The following is a 20,087-nucleotide window of genomic DNA, read 5'->3' as shown; positions in this document are numbered from 1 at the left end:
TAGGTTGACCCTTCATCCAATAAAGAAGACGTTCGTTGATGTTGACACAGGGAATACACATTCATTCTTTGCTTCTCAACAGACATGATCACACTGTTTGATCCTACGGGAAAGACTTATTTTACATGCTCAGGTAAAGTGTTTTAATGTTTTCAAATGTAAAGTTGCTCCTTATTGATTGGCAAGCAAAGAGAAAAAAATCAAAATGTAGAAAACACCGAAGCTCAGATTAACATATAATTGCACCTTCCCTTGAAATAGCCACTTACAAACAAGCAAGAAAAATTAAAGAGGAAAAAAAACAAAAACATACAACAGCAGGGATTCGCTGGTGGTCACCCACCCAACTACTAACCTGCCGGCGTGTGGCTTAAGTACGGCTGAGCGGACGGGAAGCCCTGTTCTCCACACCCTATGGTCGTATGTACTAAAATGCCTCTCAAATAAGGTTATATAGAGCAAATGCACCTTGAATTTTTAAGTAGCAGAACTAGGATATAACAGATCAGCGTCTGTGAGATTAGACGAATGCCGCTTTATCCTCGCGCGACCGTGGGTGAGAAGGGTGAGGGCGCAATAGACAATGTGAGTGAGAACTAGGTGAGAATCCCCCGGGACGACGCGAAGGCCGCACAACCATTCGGTCATGCCACGGTGCCGAATCATTGGATCATGACCGGAGAGCGATGCTCTGGTGTCCGAGTCCTCCGCTTAGATCGACAAAGAATGGCTGCTCCGGCTTTAGGCCATCTGCCTTCTCCTGATATGGGTAGACGTCCAGCCAGGTCGGCATGCCCAAGCGCTGAACAACCATAAACTGATTGAAGTGGGCAAAATTATCCGGTTTGGTCTGAACCCAGAGGAAGGCGGGGAGGTCTGTATTCCATGCCTTTTGAAGCGGGGTCTGTACCACGTCTTTGATATCCTGGTAGTTGTTTTCCTTCAAGAAGTCAGGGAGGGCCGTGATGGCAGGGCCAATACTGTCATGGCTGCGAATGGACAGCAGTGGCGTGAAACTCGGGTCCACGGTATCTCTACTCACTAATGGTAAATACCACCTTGGAAACCAGTGTTCGTGAAGGTCTCCGTTATATTACTTGATGTAAATGTATCTTTTTCTGTTTCCTTAATAATGCCATTCGAGGCCAAGTAACGCAGAATACGAGCTGCGTAATGCTCTAGTTAGTCAATGTGCCATTGCTAATGCAGATAGTACTCCTGCAGCGTTCTTTTACCTAGAAGAGTTGGTGCTGCGCCGGTCGTTTTTGAAAGGCTCTGCACAGTCAATGGAACTGGACTTTCCACAAGGACATCTCATAGCTTGAGGTCACAGCCAATCCGGACAGTGGCCACTTGAAGTTGCTACCCAAGTGTCAGCAGGAACAAGTGGTATTGTGTCGGGGTGAACACCATACGAGATACATGATTCTCTGGGCTGAATCTTGGGCAGATTCGAGCGAGTGGGAGAGGTCACGCAGAGTTTCTAGAATCTGCTTACGGCCGGTCTCGTCGGCCGCGTCGATGAGGGCTTTTGTTTGAGCAAAGAATGCGTCCATAATGGCAAAGACGAGCTAAACGTGGTCAGCTAATCAATATGGAATGAAGAAGAATACGAAAATTTTGAAGGTGAAGTTCACACGATAGTTGAAAGCGGGATATTGCAAGTTGCTTTATAAGATTTTGGTATCGCCAGTCAGCTCAGCTTATCAATAAGTGAACTTAAAATTGCACCATTCTGAAGCAAGTCGTAATTCATTTGGGCACGGGGAAGTGGTATACGTTAGTTGACACAAGTAAGCTAAAGATAAACAAGGGTTCAAATGATCGTACTAGCAAACTTTTGCTCTAGCCAAATTAGACAATCGATTCGCCTAGCCAGTGGCAGCTGCAGTAACAATTATCCGTATACCACTCGCTTAAAATTCCCAATTGAAGAGAGACTTGTGATTGGACTAAACACGAGCCTAGCTTATGTGATTATCGGGTATTTACGGTACAGCGCTTAGAAATAGGAAAAGTTCCTTGACTATGCTACGATGACACTGGCTTCGAGTTCTTTGGCTTTAGGAGTTGAGAAACAATCAAAGCGTGTAGGTCGTCACATTGAATTTTGGGAGCACTGTAAAGTCTCAACCCTTTTTTTTTTTTTTTTTTCCCACTTTTGAAAGACTTCCTTATTATATTTGATTTCTATTGCACTGTGAGTTTTGAAAAACAAAAAATCAAATAAAAGCGGGCGGTGGAAGACTGATAGATTTAAATACGCTGAAAAAAAGCTAGCTGTACCATTTTTTAAGCAAAGCGGTAGTGTAGTTATTATAACATTGAACATGGCTCGGAGCCCCAGTCAAGGTGGCTATACAAATAGACAAATGCTGGTCGCCTGAACCTGAGGTGATTGTCCAGAAAAGTTTAGGTCATGGCTTGGACTCCGCCCTTCCCCACTTCACCCTCTTTTTATCCTCTTCACCTGTCATCCATCTTGCAGTATTGCAAGGCTTGCTTTTACTGAGCAATTTTTAAAAAACCTACCTTTGAGATTCCAAACATCATCCAAAACGAAGGCAACACGGCCTATCACAAATATGGAACCGCTTTTCTCCCCGTCAACCGAAAGAACACGAACTGAGTGGAAGCAGCAAAGTAATGTCTGTGCCGCCCTATCTGCGCTCAGCTTGAGAAATAAACATGATGATGGTTCATTCTATCGTCAATTACTCGGAGGCAAATTAACGAAGGCTTAGTTAATCCGAGACAATTTTGCTTTGACAACATGGCTACTTTTGGGGGCCGTTCTTCAAGGTCTCGTTGTTTTAGTTTTCCCGACCTCATACGCGGTTCTACCACCTATTTTCATGTTGTCATACCTCTTTGCCAAGACTGTTCTTGCGACACTTGGCCTTATCAAAAATCCTCAAATTGCTGGTGTTATTAACGGCAAATTCACCGCATTACTCCCCGACCGAAATGGGGTGTTCTCAGGAAAGGGTGCTGATCAAGATGTCACATTAATCCTACTGGCCGCGCGTTCAAACCAGTATGTCTAAGCCTTTTCCACTAATCCAGTGTGACTTTATGGTCTCTGGCATTTTAGAGTTACCCAGTCTCATGTTCTCCCACACCCAACAGTCCGATGGGGATATTCGGCCCCGGTTTCAAAATGTTGGGAGACTATATGAATCAAATGCAAGCTGAGCTTGCAAAAAATGCAACACAGTACAACTGTGAGTATATAGTTTCTATTTTCCCGCGCAGTACATCGGACTAAACATTGTTATCGATATAGATCTCGGTACAACCTCCTGGTTGGGATCTGGCGAGCGCCCAACAGCGAACCAACTGATGTTTGCGACCTACTTTCGAACACTAGAGGACGTACACGCATATGCACATAGTCCGCTTCACCTTAAGGCATGGGAGTGGTGGAACAAAATTACAAAATCACACCCACACCTCAGCATCATGCATGAAGTCTACCAAGCACCGAAAAATCACTGGGAAAATATATATATCAACAATCACCTTACAGGTATTGGTCAGTTGAGCTCCTATTTCCCATTCATGCGATATAAATCTGAAACTAAGATAACAGTAGCTGCTACCCAAAGTATTTTCAGGCCAAGGGCCGGAAGCGACAACGTCCAAAATACGTGGATTCGCCCTATTTTTGACGCCAGTACGGGTAGACTCAAGACGCACAAGGGCAGGATTGAAGAGACTGAAGGTAATGATAACGAGAGGATCTTCTAAAATCAAATATCACGCGTCTTTTAAAGGGCTTTAGGTGAGGGTTACCCATTTTATCCCCAATACGCCAGAGAACCCGAATGATTTGATCCCTTCTTCAAGAGCTGTACTGCCTAACTTTGATATTACTTATTTTGATTGTTTCATGTTTACGTCGAAGATCTTCAAGATATAAAATAAAAGAGTAAAATGAGTTAACAAGTCCCCTTCAAACAAGCATGCTGCCGATTTAAACGACAAGAAAAAAGGGTAGGGAGCTGGATAAAGCTCAATCAAGTTTTCTCCCAACAACAACGTAAACATCGTAACAAAAATAACAGGACATATCGTGCAGGTCACCTAAAACAGCTTCCTTCAATTCCATAATCTGATCAATAGATTGTATTTCATCCAACTTATGCAATTTGAAAGCAGCAGTCAGAATATGTTGAATTCCAACAACAACTGCAAGATTGACGTTTTCACGAGTCTCTGGGTTATCAAGAGAGCATATTTCCTCTTCGCAAGAAACAAGTCCACTTTTCTGGAAGATACTGTGAAGAATAGCAATACTAAAATGAGATATGAAGCTCTTTGATTAGCCCGGGGAATTGGTTTAGGATGGCTCAAGCTCACTTTGATGTTTTCCCAAGCGTATTTAAAGTCTTCCGGAATAAGTCGAGTCCGCGTTGCGCATTACTGGCTTGTTTCCCCTCAGGCACTCCTTTGATTACACAATCATGTGCGGCACAGTCGATCCATTGCAAATAACCCCCTGGCTCTGTTCAATGAGAGGTTAGGTCTTAAATCAACGGGCTCTGTACTGGGAGATTTCGCACTAAGAAGTGTCATCATGTTTCGTACAGCAGGCTCCCACTCATTAGATGATAAAGCCACTACCATCACTCGAACATTGACGACATCATATTTTCCGATATATTCATCTGGGAATGGCAAGAGGAGATTTTGGTGATGGAAGGCGATGTTTGCCGGCAATGCATCCTTGCTGGGAAACATGATGTTTGAGAGGTCAAATCCGTCAAGCTGACAAGTATTTGGGAGAGCATCTGCAAGATCACGTAGCCATATTCTTGGGAAATAATGTCAGATACTAGTGCTTTGCTGGCATATTTGCTACTAACCCAGTCCCTGTACCAACATCTGCGATACGCATATTATCATGTTGTTCGATAACAGGATGAAAGAGGTATCCAATATTGGCTTGCCAGGCTGTATATTGCGTCTCCAGCCTATGTCATCCACTTAAGCGACTGTCTTAGTGGATAAGTGCTTCTTCGGCTGTCTAACCTTTCGCTTTCGGCCATGGTCCTCACCAACAGATACTCACCTCGAGAGGGAACTTGGTCGGTCATTTTTAAACAATCAAAGGGACATGAAATCGGGAATTAACTTGATTTGGCTATGCGCACGATAACAGGTAGGATATTCCGATATTATTGAAAGAAAGGCATATAAATATTCGTATATCGACTAGCACGTAATAAGCTTTACTGGAGCCGAGTGGGCCACCTGAATAATAAGCGAAAACGAAACTAGGCCTCCCATTCAGCCCTCGCACGGTCCTCTAAATAGGAGCCACTGACCTTGTCCAGAAAGAAGCGGAAAGCTTTCAGGAAGCAAGCAAGACTCATTTTAGGGATTTTCGAGGGAGATTAGCCCTTGATATTTTTGCGCACCAGTTATGCATCTGGCCAATCATTAGCTTCCAATGGGCTGACTAAACACACTGGTGCATTAGACCGAGGTCTACAGGATCTCCCACACATTAGGCAATCTACATTGAATTCATTTTGGATATCAGGTGTTTTTTGAGGTACTGCAGCGCTATGCACAAGGCCATGCTTAGCTCTTGACTTCCCTCTGTATCTCTCTTAGTATGCCCGAATATCTGGACAAGCTACCAGTACGTGAGTGATTGATTCTTGAGCGCCAAATGCTTAGTCCGCAGCCGGGCCCACGCAGGAACAACGTAGCGGATAAAGCGGCATTCACTATGCTGGCTCGTTACTGTCCTAGGCTACATGTTATGACAAACAAGACCGCCTGCTACACCAAGGGATGTACTGAATGAGGCTGCCAATTCAGCAATACAAGCTTCAGCCTGCTCAGAACTCGGCCGAGTTCCATCAGTGGCTGTTCATTTGCGGCTGTACATACTCACCCTGATAGTTTGTATATGCGCACTGCTTGTCCCGAGCCGTACCTGGACCCTTTCAAGGACCCCTCAAGAGTACAAATTTATTATACCATATTGCTCAGAATTAATCGCGGCTGAACACAAAGTGTTGGAATATGGGCCAATGCTACAAAGGGTGAATCTTTCCTCTTATCTCAACACAAGCGTGTCCACCCTGCAATTTGGTTGCTTACCCCTCTTTTCGTCCAATAATAATACCAGGCTGTTTTGCCCCTCTTACCCCGCCAGATTCATCAGATTTGGTTACAAAGTCATTTCTTTTCCTTTCAATATGAAATATATGATTGAAAGACTTTTCATCTATCAATCCTCGTCAGATATTAAGTAGAAAGACCAGAAGATTTAGACAGTTCAATACCTCAAGCCAGCCAATTACTTTCTTCGAATAGTTCTTATTCAATTTTTCTTGTACAATTTATCTTATTATTCTTCCTTTGCGCCAATATAGGGATAAGCATGGAAACCAAGCTGAGGTTATTCATTCTATTCGGACAATCCATAGCCCGACGAAGAAGTATCAGCGCCACAAAGCCTTCGTGGTATCACCACCACCTTTAACGAATGTTTAGTCAATTTAGGATAATTTTGTATTGACAATATGGCTACTTTTGAGGGCTGTTATTCAAGCTCTTGTAGTATTAGCTTTCCCGCGCTCATATGCGGCTCTACCTTTTAATGATCAAGATGTCGATTCATTCCTTATAATACAAACTTACAAAGAGCAGCCAAATAATTCAAATCGAAATTCATCGGTGGGTTGCGTCCACTTCGAAATTTTAATAGACCCTTCTTGCATACAGCCACCATAATAAATTTCTTGCCACCCCTTTTTGTCGGTCGGCTAGCAGACTTCCTATAGCACTGACAAGCAGGTGATTTATGCGAATTTGCGGAGAGAATGAAGATGAAGATCTAAGCTTTCATCGTTATATTAGGTAAGAAGATATTTCAGGTGAACATTTACGCCCAGAAATCTAGAGAAAAAAGGGGGCTCTGAGCCTTGAAGCGCCACTGGTGACTGTAGTTGAAGTAACCTCAGAGGCAGACCGAACCGTCGCGGCGGTTGTCATGGCTGCAGTGGGTGTTGAGGTTGTGGAAATAGCCTCTTTGGTGCTAATTGAGCTGGTCAAAGATGAAATGCCAACGATATCGGTCTTGGTCGAACTTGCGCTAGTGCTAGCGGAGCTCATATCGCTTTCACCATCGCCGCATTGAACCACAGTTTCCCAACCACCGGCAAAGGTATCCTCCCAGTAAGATGATTGGTTACCAAGAGCAAAGTAGTCAAAGAAATATGCCGAGCCAGGTTGCTCGTGTGCGTTTTGGTAAAACTTGACTGCACACTCGTCGCTACATGGGAAGTCGGTTCTGGCCCAATCGTCGCTGTCGGGATAGGTCAAGTAGCAATAATCAGACCTGTGAAAATATAAGTATATGCACCCTAAGCAAACCACTATGTGCCGAACTCACCCGTTCTTGGCACAAGATTGACCGTATTTGTACTGGAAAACCTCGCCCACGGTGGCCACGGGAGCCTGATAAATATACTTATTCCCGCTGGCAACGCCGGCTAGATCGCCATCCTTGCTGCATGCAGCCTTGGCGTTCTTGATATACTGGGACAAGGAATCACTGCATGTCGTAGTGCACATAGCCTGCAAGTCCGAAGATTGCGGGTTGAAGTCAGGATCCATAGACGCCACGATCTTGAGGAGGGTTTCATCGCAATTGATACTGGCGCTGTAAGCATCCTTGCAAGCCTGTGACGTCGTGCCTGCTAAGTCCTTGGTTGTATAGTCCCAACTAGGACCAGAAGTATTGAGACTGAAGGTAGCAGTCGCCTGGCCCAAAGCAGCGGACAACGCGAAGAGGCGAAAGATCGTGGCGGAGGAGGCCATTTTGCTGAGAATTTGAAAAGGGCGACAAAAAAAGTTGAAGTAGATTATTCCCGATAGTAAGAAATTAGAGACGATATGTGAGAAGTGGGGGGGGGGGGGGGGGGGTCTTTGGTGACAGAAAAAAAAAAAAACTCCGTGGGAAAGTAACCTGGGTAGGTCGCGGCCTACAAATACCCAGAATTATTTACACTCGAACGTTCCAGGGTCCGAGTTCACTACCAAGTTTCGGGGAATAAATAGTCATAAGCGAGCCCAGTCCCGATCTAGACCGCTATTAGATGGCCCCTAAATTTCAGGGGCAGTTCCGACATTTAAGCCTCAAGACCCACAGCGTAAAAAATCCGATGGGGTCGTAAATGGGGTCAAATTATCATGGAAGTGTAATTTGATTCCTGAAAACGACAATAGATTACACATGAACCGTTGACGCTTTGATATCAAAGTTTGGAGCCAGTGTTACGGCTGCTGTAGGATTCGTGGTGGCCTGGAAGCCTGAAGACTGTTTGCATTTTGTCAAGGGCCGCAACTTACTGATGGACCACCAAGAGTCAAGCATTCCCAGGAGCGGTATGCTAGCTGTTGGAAAATACGAATATGATTATCCAATCAAAGGCATAATGAATTCTACTATTATATATAATCCCTGAATCGACAATTCATGACTAACATAAGTTAGTCAACGTGGTCGGTAAGCGAGTGGGCCACCTCAAAACACCATAGTAAAAGCAATAAATTACAACTTTATATCTCAATAACCGTAGCTTCTCATGAAGTTTTATTCTTAAACTATATTCTTCATATTGAGTCTGATGTTTTTTTGAAAGTCTCGAAAATTTTTAAGATGTTAGGATTTGAAGATATATCTTTGAAGCCTAAAAGGTTAAATTACAGTGTATTTTTTGTAAATGTTGTCAAATCATGATTGAATTGACCTAGACATTCACACTGGACTTATCATACTCTAAATAAATACGATACGAAAGACAGAGTATAATAAACTTATGGTTGTTGATATAAATTATTGTACTTACTATGGTGTTTTGGGGTGGCCCACTCGCTTACCGACCACGTTAGGGGATACACATGCAAAGTGCACAAACATACAAGTACAAGGAATAACAATTTTCCACCTCCGCGGAGGATTTAGGGCGACACTAGCCACATCTTGCGCCGAGACCCAATGGTGGTGGGCTTTGGTAGTATTGATACGCCTTTCGTATCATAGATCTGAGTAATCAGTGTTTTGGAATGTGATCTATGCTAGTACACTATTATTGAATTTTGCCTGTTTTTGTTAAAAATTTTAGTTTCAAAGAACTGGCCCGGGTCAAAGACTGAGCAAAGCAGTCATTTGAAGTCTAGAAATCGCCAAGAATCTGTCTCTTGTAGGATTTAACCTTTAAAGACTTTTTGCCCCAATCGAACTCAGCTGTAGCCTTCACCATATACAAGGTGAGATACGAATAGAACGCAGTAAATTTCTGTCCGGTGTCATGCTCTAGCCAACCCGAAGGATGTGTTAAACTCACATGAGTCACAAATCAGAATTCTTATGTGTATCAGAGTAGTTCTTCCAGTCGTGAATCGCCGCATGGTGCTGCTCGTAGATACCAAGAGCAGGTCGTTTAAGACTCGCTGGCACAATAGAAAGTACAATACTTCAGATCAAAGGGTCAGTGCGTTGGTCGCACGACTAGGCGTGAAATTCTCACCCGATTCTCATCTCGAAACTTACTCTGTCATGGCACACTCATCTTTCTTTCGTTTTTTTTCTATATCTAGGTATACTCCATTAAATTATGCCGTCTAGCAGATACCATCATATGTTGTGGAGGGCTTCCCATCCACTCAGCCTTACTTAAGCCACAATTTCTGCATAGCCAATTCTCAATTTGCCCTCAATATCCCTGTCATTCCAAAATAGCCACGGCAAGTATTCGAGTGTGAATGTGGGTCACATGGGCGAGAGAGTTGAGAACGAGGCGAGGAGGTCGCGTTTGCCTATGTAAGCTGCTTTATTGACCAAAACTTCCAGTGAAACTTTTGGCTATGCAAGATAGCCTAGCACTTGAACCCACCGGATGTCAGACGAGAGAAATTGCGATCGGCTATTCGAAAGATATTCTACCACTGTCAGCCACATATATAATTTCAGATTTCCCCTGCATATGTGGAGTTCACTGAATGTCCTTAGAAAATCGGGTTTCGGCTTTAAAGAAATCCAAGTGGAGCTTGCACCTAAGTTACTAATTATACTAATCTTTTAATTCGGTTTCATAATTTGAAGATCATTTCCCGTGAAATGCATGCCTCCACCAAGGCCACTGTCAGACTGTTTAAAGCCTTGTGTATGTCTATAAGAACTACCTGGGTTGATTTCTCCATGCAACAGTGAGATTCTTTGATTACCACGCTTGAGAAGTTTACATTGCTAAATTTCCTACCCTTATGGGTCTTCAATTCCGAAACGGCAGGCCATTGGCCTTGCTTTTGGCCTTCCTCTCTTACTTCACCTTATGTCACGCGACTCCAACAAAGGATATCACGTATGTGAATATTGTTCCTCCCAAAGACCCTCTCAAAAGTGGTTTCATACTAATTACAGGCCAGCGTCACTTCCTGGAATTTTGAAAAGCGAGGACCTGAGGTTCACCAATTCGAAAAGCGATATGACTACGCGGCTTTCCTCGGTGACTTTGAAAGGGCAACCAGAGTCGGTCAAGGAGAAGAGAAGTTCTTAGCCTGGGAATCAGGCACAACCATGCTCGCTAGTGATGGGTTCATGGGATGTATTGGGATCATGATCGTTGGGGACGGGGGAGCCATTATTGGACATTACAGCAACACCGAAACGGATATACGACAAGCGGAAGCCAAACTGCCAGAACTTATCAGTGATAACTCGGCAGCTTTGAGTGGAGCCAGAGCTTACTTGTATGCACAAGTGAAGCTGAGGCAGCCCGACGATTGGGTGTCTGAGCCGAACAACTTGCGATTGATAAACATTGTCAATAATAATTTGGACATCACCCCCGAGCGAGTTAAATATATCGAACCGGAGGATATGATGGTTGATGATAATGATGAGCTTCTGGATGAGTGCCCCGAAGATCTGCTATATGGCGCAATGATGGTGAAACACACTAGCCAATCCACCTCGACCACATTTATGGACCTTTCTTGGCAGGTATCAGCTGCCGGATGGGCTTGAACAGCAGTGGCTTGGTACCTAGCATTGGTGCCAAAAGAGAATGAGGTAGACGATCAGTTATAAGGAGGTTCTTGTAGTGGTGTGAGAGATTGATGATCATTGTTTGTTTTCCGTTTCTAGAATTGAAATAATTTCCTCATCATTACTCTCCTGGGCCAGATCGTAGGCGGTTTTACCCCGAGAATCTGGCTTGTTGCTGTCAATTCCCTGCTCGAGCAAGAACCGCAAGGTTTCGACACAATTCTTCTTGGTAGCTAAATGCAGTGCCGTTCCTAACCCATCGGACTGGTGATCTAGGAACAGCTCAGTATCATACTCGTGCTCTCGCTGATTGATCGGGAAGGCTTGCTGCTCAAGCAACCATCGCATAACATCCAAACGCTTCCTATCCGTAGCATGATGCAAGGCATTGCTATTGGCGAAATTAGCTCCATAAGAGACAAGAAGCTCTAAGATATGAAGAGAGGCGAAGCGGGCAGCATGACTGAGCACATCTTGTGACTTATTCTTGCTGTGAGCGTTTGGGTTGGCTCCGTGTTCCAAACACCAGCGCGTTTTAGTCTCATTAATAACCACCTCACTATGTAATAACAGTCAAAGTTTGATCGCCAGTAATAAAAGCCAGCCGGGTGTGGACTGACCGTAGTATGGGACATAGATTGTTCCTGATAGGTTGATTGATATTCCACCCGTTTTCCAGGTAGACTTCCAACACATCATAAGCTTCTTTGGCCATAGCTTTCTGCACAGCCGATGAGGTGATTGCACATCCCTGATCCAAGAGAAATTTCACAATCGCGACTTGATTGCTCCGGGATGCGGCATTCAATAACCGGTTGAAAATGTACCAGTTTGTGTATATTGACTTTGTTTCTTGTTGAGCACGGTTCAGCTCGTTGAAAATTTCGAACTGTTCGGGCACGGTCGGGGTGAACCACTCATGATCTTTACTTATCGCCAGGATGCCATCCACAGTTTGGTTTTCCCATGTTCGCAGGAGACTCTGTAGTTCAGCGAGGTCGCCAATGTCTGCGGCGGCCTGCATGTCTTGAAGAAGAGAATACCGGGGGTGTGCTTCTGCCATAACAAGACAGTTCAAGAAGCTCTCTGAGTGCACTACTGTACTGATAAGAAGTTTGGGATAGAGTCTGATGCGGTTTCAAACTCTTCCGTTGGCCCCCAACCTATATGAGCACCCGTACGGTTCGGCTTATGGGGCTAAAAGTAACAATTTGATCATGGAACTGTCAGGGGCTAATGCTGACATGAACAGTGGGCCTAGGCTGAATGAAACTGAGTCATATTTCAAGCAAACACCTTGGTCCAATAGAATCATTCGTTCTGTAACGTGATTGTTTCAGAAACGTGCTTAAAACCCATATTGCCGAAAGCAAGCTCTTAAATGCGAAATCTAACTATGGATCTATCTACTCTACACTCACTTTTCTCACCCACGATCGCACGAGACTAAAGTGGCACTTATCTAATCTCACACAGACGCTGACCTATTGTATCTCAGTTCTGTTACTTAAATTCAAATTTGTAATGATTCTATATAAACACTATCGAAGCACATACGACCATAGGGTGTGGAGAACAGGGCTTCCCGTCCGCTCAGCCGTACTTAAGCCACACGCCGGCAGGTTAGTAGTTGGGTGGGTGACCACCAGCGAATCCCTGCTGTTGTATGTTTTTTTCCCTCTAAATTTGTTATGCTTGCTAACATATTTCCCAAGCGGGTCGCCACCCCGGGAAGATAGAGTGCCGCAAAGAACGCAGCGTGGTCGATGTCTGATCTAGAGCACCCACGACGCTTGCAGACACCAATGCAACTGATGGTGGTCCTCCTCATGGACGCCAAGGGAGCGTTCAAACGTGTCAAGTCTAGAAGATTGGTGATACGCATTCCCTCAATACTATCACGTACGGATATCCTTCAGTCTGGCATTCTTCGGTATTTCCCAAAATTTTGCATTTCGAAAAAAAGAGGTTTTGGCGTTGGTGCCTGAGTCAAACAACCGAAGAATGCAGGTGGTGACATCGCTTTCCAAAAGCACCGTAACTCAAGAAACAAAATGGTCTACTGATGGTCATCTCATTCTCTCATCAAGGGAGTCACCTGACAAGAAGTTGCACGTTGATGCAGGACTGAGATGGTGTACTGAGTGCGGGCTTGATCGCTAAGGTCTTCGACCGAAACGCCTCCTACTGCCAATGGTGAGGACCGAAACACTGTGTACAACCGAGAACGCCCGATTCCGATCTTGGCAGAATCCAAACAACCTTTACCCCTCCCTGTCCCTCTCCTTCTTCATGATCTTGAAGCCAACTTGGCACCACGCCGATCTGGTTTTATGTGATGTTCTATGCGCCTACAATTTGACCCCTAAGAACTCGTTGAGAAGTTTGCCGTCACATCAGGACAATAAAGGGACAATGCCCGGGGTTCCATCTAGTCGAGCTTGCGAAGCATGTCGTAAACAAAAAAGAAGAAGGTCTGGGTCGTCCAACAGCATCAGTTGATTTTCTGATTGACTGAGCTTAATAGTGCGATGAACTGAAGCCAAATTGCTCGCGCTGTACGCGCCTGCGGATCTCCTGTGTCGGCAATGGAATTCAGCGCTACAAGTTCCAAGAGCTGACTGTTCATTGCCCTTCAGATAAGCAAAAGAGACATGGTACGGGAAGATCTGTCATTGCGGCTTCCCTGGTAGATTCAAGTCAGGTTGAACTCACGCAAAATGAGCGCTTTTACCTAAACTTCTTTCGACAAAATACTTCGAAACAAGTCGGTAGCTACTTCAGCCGCTCTTTCTGGGACCAAATAGTTCATCTGATTGGCGAGTGTCAGCCTGCTGTCCGCCATGCTACGATTGGTGTTGGCGCGCTGCACTGGAACCACGAAGTCTTGGCCCTTGAAAACGTGAATCGGTCGTTGCCAGTTCAACAATGCAGCAAATCCCTAGGGCATGTACGGCAAATATTAACGGTCAGTCTGCCCAGTAGCACACAGATAGAGACAGTACTGTCGACTTGCCTTGTGCTGGGTGCATTGTCCATGATACAGGGTGATGCCCGAGCGGCGAGCTGGCATCTAACCTCTGGGTGGAGATTGTTGGACCAATGGCAGGATGTTGGCTTGAACAACAGCGCTTTTGGGGCTTGTCTAATGCAAGCATTCACGCAAAACAAATTGCGCTGGTTTTCCTTGGCCGAAGGCGACAATTACCCCGACTTGACTCTTCCTGATGTAATCGCTGGTCGGTTCCCAGTAATCAACACTCTGGAATCTGCAGAAGAAACTTCTGGTTTCGTGGTAGCCATCGGCTGGTTGGCTCTGCAGGTAAAGTCCCGCCCGAGCGCAGAAGACGCCGTGAATCGGGTGGGTATAGCGGTGACGCTATTAGAGAAACTCCAGGGTTGGAAGAATCGGATAGCAGAGTTGATGAAAGTCCATGAACTCTTATCTCGGGCAGAGAAGATGATGTTGTTTCTCGATATCTGGATTGATGTTCTTTATATCAGGGTTTCGACAGACATGAAACTTGCCGATGGCGAGACAAGGTATGATGATAGTCTCACACTCTTTCGGCAAACTATCCAACGTGCAGAAACCCTGCTGCTCCAAAAAGGGCCAGAGACTTGGATGGGAATTGTCACACCACTTGTTTTCTGCGCTTTGAAATGCCGCGACTGGCACGTGAGACATGATGCACTTCGGCTACTGAGCTTTGGGCCTTATACCCAAGGAAAATGGTCTATGTCCAATACGGCCCTGGTTATTGCACAGGTAATCCACATAGAATCGGAAGGCTTCACTCCTCACGATATCATTCCCGAATCTTCGCGCATACATTCGTTGTGCGTAGAATTCTTGCCTGGAGAGCCAATGATTCGGATCTGTTATCGTCGATCTCACTTTAACAAACATACAAGGACGGATACGGAAAGAAAAGGCTGGGAAAGCGTATCCATTTATTACTGAAAGCATCAAGGCCACTTCTTTCCAAACTACAAAGATTATGTACAGTGGTTGGATGGATGGATGGTTTTATGACTTCGTTTACTCTGACTTTCGCAACCAAAAAACAACATCCAGGGTACCACAGTTACATATTTATACATGTAAAGTGTACCAGGTCTTTTACGGATTTAGAACCTCGCTGTACCCTGCCGTCCATCAGCGTTTTGCATTTTCCATCTAGCGTCTACTGAAAATGCTTATCTCGCGGATTATTTTCTTGCTATCGCTCTATTGTGCGCTCGTCTACAGCTATCTTTACTTGTGTTTTACCGCTTTCCCGGTAATTTAAGCGAGAAGTACGGCTTTGGGAGTGGAGCGTCAGGCTTGGCGACTTTAGGGCTGGGAATTGGTTCTATTCTTCTCCAGTGGCACCTCGGATAGAGTCTCCAAATATCTGATCAAAAGCATGGTGGGGAGGCCAGGCCGGAGTACCGACTCCCCGTCCTGGCTATCGGTGCCTTCGTCACGCCCATTGGCCTTTTCTGGTACGTGTGGATAGAGTACTACTTCACCAATCAGACAACTTATTTCTTTGAAGGGTCTCTGGCACACACTCCACAGGTTCCGACTATTGTTCCATTGCCCGCTTCCGCACTATTCCAAATAATATGACAGTCTCTGAAGGGGCGATCCCAGTGTAGGCCAGATTCCCAATTGTTTATCGAGCCTCTACTCAATGTCTTAACCAGATGACGACCGATCAGAGTTCATAAATTCCTACCTTTATGATACTGGTTGAAATTAAAGTTGAACATTTGCCTGTGTTGGGCGTCCCAGTCGGTAGCCCTCCACGTCAGCATGGAGTAACATTCCCTGTGCTGAGGGGTTTGATCGGCAAGGCCTACACCAATCTGGTTCGGCCCCAGAGACTAAATCCTCAGTTGGCTTGGCTAGCCCTCTTGTATGGCCGTATCAGACGGCGCACCATAAAGCTTGAAACGGTATAAATAAGGCCCTGGGAGAGCGAAGATTGGATTTAAAGCTTGATAATGGCCCCAATGTTTCATATGAAGTTGCATTCAGGCAAGCTTATAACGTCATCGGCCAAACACAAACGCCAGGCAGCCAATAGCACACACAAAGTCTTGGCGTTTGATTGGCTAATTATTGGGCCTATACCTCTAGTAGCGGCACATTGAACTTCTCTTGGTTCTTCCACAGATAATCAAGTTTATAACTTGCTTAATGGCAGCATCGGCATTACACGGGCTGACGGACGCGGGGTGAGAATATATAAAGCAACTGTTAATTCCATCTATCACTCAATGACATCGAACAACCACCATCATCTTCTCAGAAATCACTTCGCTCAAGCCTCCACATATCTCATCTACAACTATCGAACTAGCCATTATGAGGTTCCCCACTATCAGTACCTTCCTTCTTCTCGCATTACCTCTAGCGGCTTTGTCCTCGAGTGACTCGAAAGGAAGCCCCCTTGAAGTAAGAGGGTGTAAAGGTCAGGAGTGCTGCGCCAAATGGTCAGCCCTATGCACGCCGACTTGCAACGACGGAGGCGTTGGAACCGCTGAATGTTACTACCAGTGCAGTAAGAGCTACCTTTCCTAAAAATTATCGGGCCTGTATAGTGTGTTGTGAATGTGACCGACGGTAACAATTTTGCCCTTTCAGAGAAGGATGCCATGGAAACTTGCGGATGCAAATCGATTACCTGCACCGCATGAAGACCCCGAAACGTACCCGAATCAGACGCCAAACTGGAAAAAGTGTCAACTCAACTAGATGCGGTAGGAATATGACGTTGTCAATAACTAGGTTGTGGAATTATATAGTGCGTACTCTACAAATTGAGGCTCAGGTCGATTTTTCTTTCTTATACCAGACCACGAGGATTTGAAGTATTGTATTAGACGTTGAGTCGGCCAGGGATACACCCATCGCGTAGTAAATCAACCCCAGAAAAGGAACCTCATCAGAGCTATGAGGCAGAAGGGAAGAAAGAGAGAGATGTAGATTCTCTGGAGGGAGCGAGGGTGGCGTAGGGACTGGTGGTAGCTTTATTTGACAGCCTAATCCGAGGCTTGCCCTATCTAATCATAGTGTACAATTTGGTAATGTGAGAGTAGACCTCACTTTGGGTCGGGTATGGGTACGACTTCAGGACCCGTACCTATGGGCCGGGTCCATGTTCGTGTCCAAGACCCAAACCCTATACCCATACACCCATGGGTTCTTGTGCTCTATACAATCCCAGTTGAGGGGCGAGTAAGTACATACGACCATAGGGTGTGGAGAACAGGGCTTCCCGTCCGCTCAGCCGTACTTAAGCCACACGCCGGCAGGTTAGTAGTTGGGTGGGTGACCACCAGCGAATCCCTGCTGTTGTATGTTTTGAATTTTGTCTCCATCTCTGTTGCAATGGAGATACCTTTTCTTTTTTTTTTTTTTTTTTTCTGGGACGGATGGCGTATATCAAGGTCTACTCCTCGCTCCGTTGTGGGTCTAGATCGGAGATCAGGCACGTGTTCAACTATACTATGCAGATGTCTAGGTCTGATAATGATGTAGTATTTTCAGACATTTGGTGGAGAGATGGAAGGTTATCGGATTACCTCGGGCGAGGTAACTCACACACAGCGCGGTGAATGAGTACATAGATCAATAGCCTCCCGAATAATGAGTAGAATTACGAGTAGCGAATCAAACTACCCGCCAGTCCAAGGTGCCAAGAAGACTAGTCCTTTGCACAGAACATCATGACCTCAGCGTCAGCTGTAACATCTTGTAGACATGCTGTTATCGATTCCCATGAGATTATCCATTCACTCCATGCCTTCATTTCCCCCTACGTTCAAGTTCAGTCTCTGTCTAAGACCAGCATTCTCTTGCCGAAGTCTTTCCAACTCATCTTCGTATTCTTCCATCGTGTCTTCACTGGCAGACCTCAACTCCTCAATGATCTGGAACACGCGCCAGAGACGTAAAACAACAACAAGGGAACCCAGTTCTTCTACCATTCCCTGGAGTGCGATTTCGATGACAAAGGCGACAAGAATAACCAGTGAATCAAATATATGAAACCAGTTCGAGAAATAACTAGTTCATATTGTCAGAGTACTCCCAGTATGCAGAGCTTCAGGGAAGATCGAGATAACCGGGTCTCAAGTCAAATTAAGGACAAAAGGTGCCAATAAAGACTCACCCTAATCCAAAGCTAAGAACCGCCACAATCAACTCCATCATGAAGAGACATGAGATCACGAGGCCGGTGACACTCAGGGCCTGCTCGGTGACTCCCCACCCCCGGTCAACGCCATGACCCTTCTGCTTCGACTCGCAGACATGCAACTGGATGAGAAATTCCGAGAAACCACAGCAGACATCGATGGTAATCAGCAGAAGCACAAGGTAATGGCCCCATCGAGAAGTTAAAAAGTCGCGGGCGGACCTTCTCCACTTCGCAATGAGGGGCTCATGCTCGGCCAAAGAAAAGGATGGCTGGCGAATAAATCCGAGGTTGCGCTCTCCGAGCAAGGGTTGCAGATTAGAGCTCATGTTGGTCTTCAAGGCAGTATTATTATTCGCCTGAATGAGGGCATTCTTGTGTGGAAGACTTCGCGCTACATGCGCAGCTCGACGATTGCGCGGCTTGAGGATGTTCCTTATGCAATGGAAGAATTGATTGTCCTTTCCCGGAGTGAGAAACCGCTAGTCTAAATACAGATCCTCCGAACCCCTTTAAGCGCTTGTTAGAATCCGTGGCCAGTTCCGCGGAGGGGCCAGTTCCCGATTTAACAAGCCTAAATTCAGGTCAAGCTTTTTTCCTCGTACACGAGAGTGATTAGCAATAAATACGGACAAAATCAAGAGGCCCGATTCCTTCTGTCACAGAGATCCTCGGGCGCACGATGGACTAGTGCGCGTTTCACTCGGAAATTCGGCACTTTGGTTAACCTCTTGGCCTATTCATCTTGCTTCTCAACTTGGCTAGCATTGAGCCAAGCTTTACCAAGCTTTTTAGCCGCGATAAGCAATTCATGTGCAAGTGGTCAATTCTCTTCCTGGCAACCGCTAATAACATAAGCCTATACATGTTCGCCTTGTTCCCTAGTTCTATTTCAAATCTCAATGCTCGCATTATATTTGTACCAGGGCTTTATAAACTTCCTCACTCGGAGATAGCAGAGTTTTCTGGGGTCAAAAACTTTTCCAAATTCACTGTACTATACAAGTCCCCTTGAGATCGGAGAGCCGAGTCTAAAATTATTGTTTGAGCATCTTTTCATGAATGCTCTTCCTTCAGTCTCTCGCAGACTGTCAAAAATGTAGTCAAGGCTATCAGGTTGAAATCAGGACCATAGGGCACCAGTACTTCCAATGATCCAAGCTTAGGTTGGTCGAGCGTCACGTCAAGGGCTACAGCAGCGACCGTACTTGTAGCTTCATCTACCAACTCTAACCCTGACGTCCGCTTCCAGATAAATATCTTGTTCACAGTTTCACCACCACCGTTAGGTTGCACCATCGCTGAAAAACGGTACATTTTTGAAACTGGAATGCTGCGGTCCGTATCTGACCACCAAATCATAGAGCTTTCGCCACTGGGATTTTTTGAAACGCCCATGTCGCATTGGCCGATTTTTTCTCTAAATTCGCAGTGGGCTAGGTCCTGTTCGAGGTCGTTATCCCGGAGGTAGAGTACCAAGTTCGGCTTCGTAAAATTTCGCCTATGGACGCGGACGAATAGTGTGTGATGCTTGTCTGAATGGACTTTGTAGTCGCGGGTGGTGGGGCACGAGATGTTGAAAACGTCGGGTTCAATTTGATTCAATCTCCGGCTCCATGTTGCTGTATTTGGAAGGGAATCATGAGCCTCGTATGGTGGTGGGAGGTCACGTTCCATAGTCATTCTGCGGGAATACTAGATATATAGCTTCGTATCGGGCTTATCGTTCCTTCCGGTCCGTATATGTATTCGGGAAGTGTCGGAGATTTCGGAATGAGTGTACGCCTGTGAAATTGAAATGGAAGGCGGGCGGGGGAGCGAAG

At 45.5% G+C, this 20,087-nt stretch overlaps 7 protein-coding genes across 7 annotated transcripts, besides 2 other annotated features; 2 read left to right on the top strand and 5 right to left on the bottom strand.

The window, feature by feature from the left end:
* Positions 1-670: 670 nt before the first annotated feature.
* N7443_005772 (uncharacterized protein) lies at positions 671-1,556 on the bottom strand (the record flags this gene model as incomplete). Its single annotated transcript, XM_056885828.1, has 3 exons — positions 671-989; positions 1,043-1,166; positions 1,499-1,556. 3 exons carry the CDS (start codon positions 1,554-1,556, stop codon positions 671-673), a joined length of 501 nt encoding a protein of 166 aa, XP_056741276.1.
* Positions 1,557-2,855: 1,299 nt separating this feature from the next.
* Positions 2,856-3,750, top strand: fmaE (monooxygenase fmaE; the record flags this gene model as incomplete). Its single annotated transcript, XM_056885827.1, has 4 exons — positions 2,856-3,037; positions 3,130-3,224; positions 3,287-3,535; positions 3,593-3,750. 4 exons carry the CDS (start codon positions 2,856-2,858, stop codon positions 3,748-3,750), a joined length of 684 nt encoding a protein of 227 aa, XP_056741275.1.
* A 265-nt stretch (positions 3,751-4,015) lies between these two features.
* N7443_005770 (Riboflavin synthase-like beta-barrel) lies at positions 4,016-5,099 on the bottom strand (the record flags this gene model as incomplete). Its single annotated transcript, XM_056885826.1, has 5 exons — positions 4,016-4,298; positions 4,363-4,505; positions 4,591-4,816; positions 4,869-4,956; positions 5,075-5,099. 5 exons carry the CDS (start codon positions 5,097-5,099, stop codon positions 4,016-4,018), a joined length of 765 nt encoding a protein of 254 aa, XP_056741274.1.
* Positions 5,100-6,918: 1,819 nt separating this feature from the next.
* Positions 6,919-7,842, bottom strand: N7443_005769 (uncharacterized protein; the record flags this gene model as incomplete). Its single annotated transcript, XM_056885825.1, has 2 exons — positions 6,919-7,360; positions 7,415-7,842. The coding sequence occupies 2 exons, from the start codon at positions 7,840-7,842 to the stop codon at positions 6,919-6,921; spliced, it is 870 nt and encodes a 289-aa protein (XP_056741273.1).
* Positions 7,843-10,358: 2,516 nt separating this feature from the next.
* On the top strand, positions 10,359-11,053 carry N7443_005768 (uncharacterized protein; the record flags this gene model as incomplete). The annotated part of the gene is made up of 2 exons (XM_056885824.1): positions 10,359-10,388; positions 10,448-11,053. The coding sequence occupies 2 exons, from the start codon at positions 10,359-10,361 to the stop codon at positions 11,051-11,053; spliced, it is 636 nt and encodes a 211-aa protein (XP_056741272.1).
* A 96-nt stretch (positions 11,054-11,149) lies between these two features.
* N7443_005767 (ankyrin repeat domain-containing protein) lies at positions 11,150-12,098 on the bottom strand (the record flags this gene model as incomplete). Its single annotated transcript, XM_056885823.1, has 2 exons — positions 11,150-11,633; positions 11,695-12,098. The coding sequence occupies 2 exons, from the start codon at positions 12,096-12,098 to the stop codon at positions 11,150-11,152; spliced, it is 888 nt and encodes a 295-aa protein (XP_056741271.1).
* A 5,112-nt stretch (positions 12,099-17,210) lies between these two features.
* Positions 17,211-17,422: a sequence feature (Protein overlapping with rRNA (N7443_005766, KAJ5300764.1) was converted to a misc_feature.).
* A 159-nt stretch (positions 17,423-17,581) lies between these two features.
* Positions 17,582-17,606: a sequence feature (Protein overlapping with rRNA (N7443_005766, KAJ5300764.1) was converted to a misc_feature.).
* A 254-nt stretch (positions 17,607-17,860) lies between these two features.
* On the bottom strand, positions 17,861-18,593 carry N7443_005765 (uncharacterized protein; the record flags this gene model as incomplete). The annotated part of the gene is made up of 2 exons (XM_056885821.1): positions 17,861-18,134; positions 18,241-18,593. 2 exons carry the CDS (start codon positions 18,591-18,593, stop codon positions 17,861-17,863), a joined length of 627 nt encoding a protein of 208 aa, XP_056741269.1.
* Positions 18,594-20,087: the final 1,494 nt, after the last annotated feature.

This window comes from Penicillium atrosanguineum (assembly GCF_028827265.1).
Source record: "Penicillium atrosanguineum strain IBT 20685 chromosome Unknown utg000004l_segment0_segment0, whole genome shotgun sequence".
Taxonomy (NCBI): Eukaryota; Fungi; Ascomycota; class Eurotiomycetes; order Eurotiales; family Aspergillaceae; genus Penicillium; species Penicillium atrosanguineum.
This window is presented reverse-complemented; position numbering and strand designations above follow the sequence as displayed.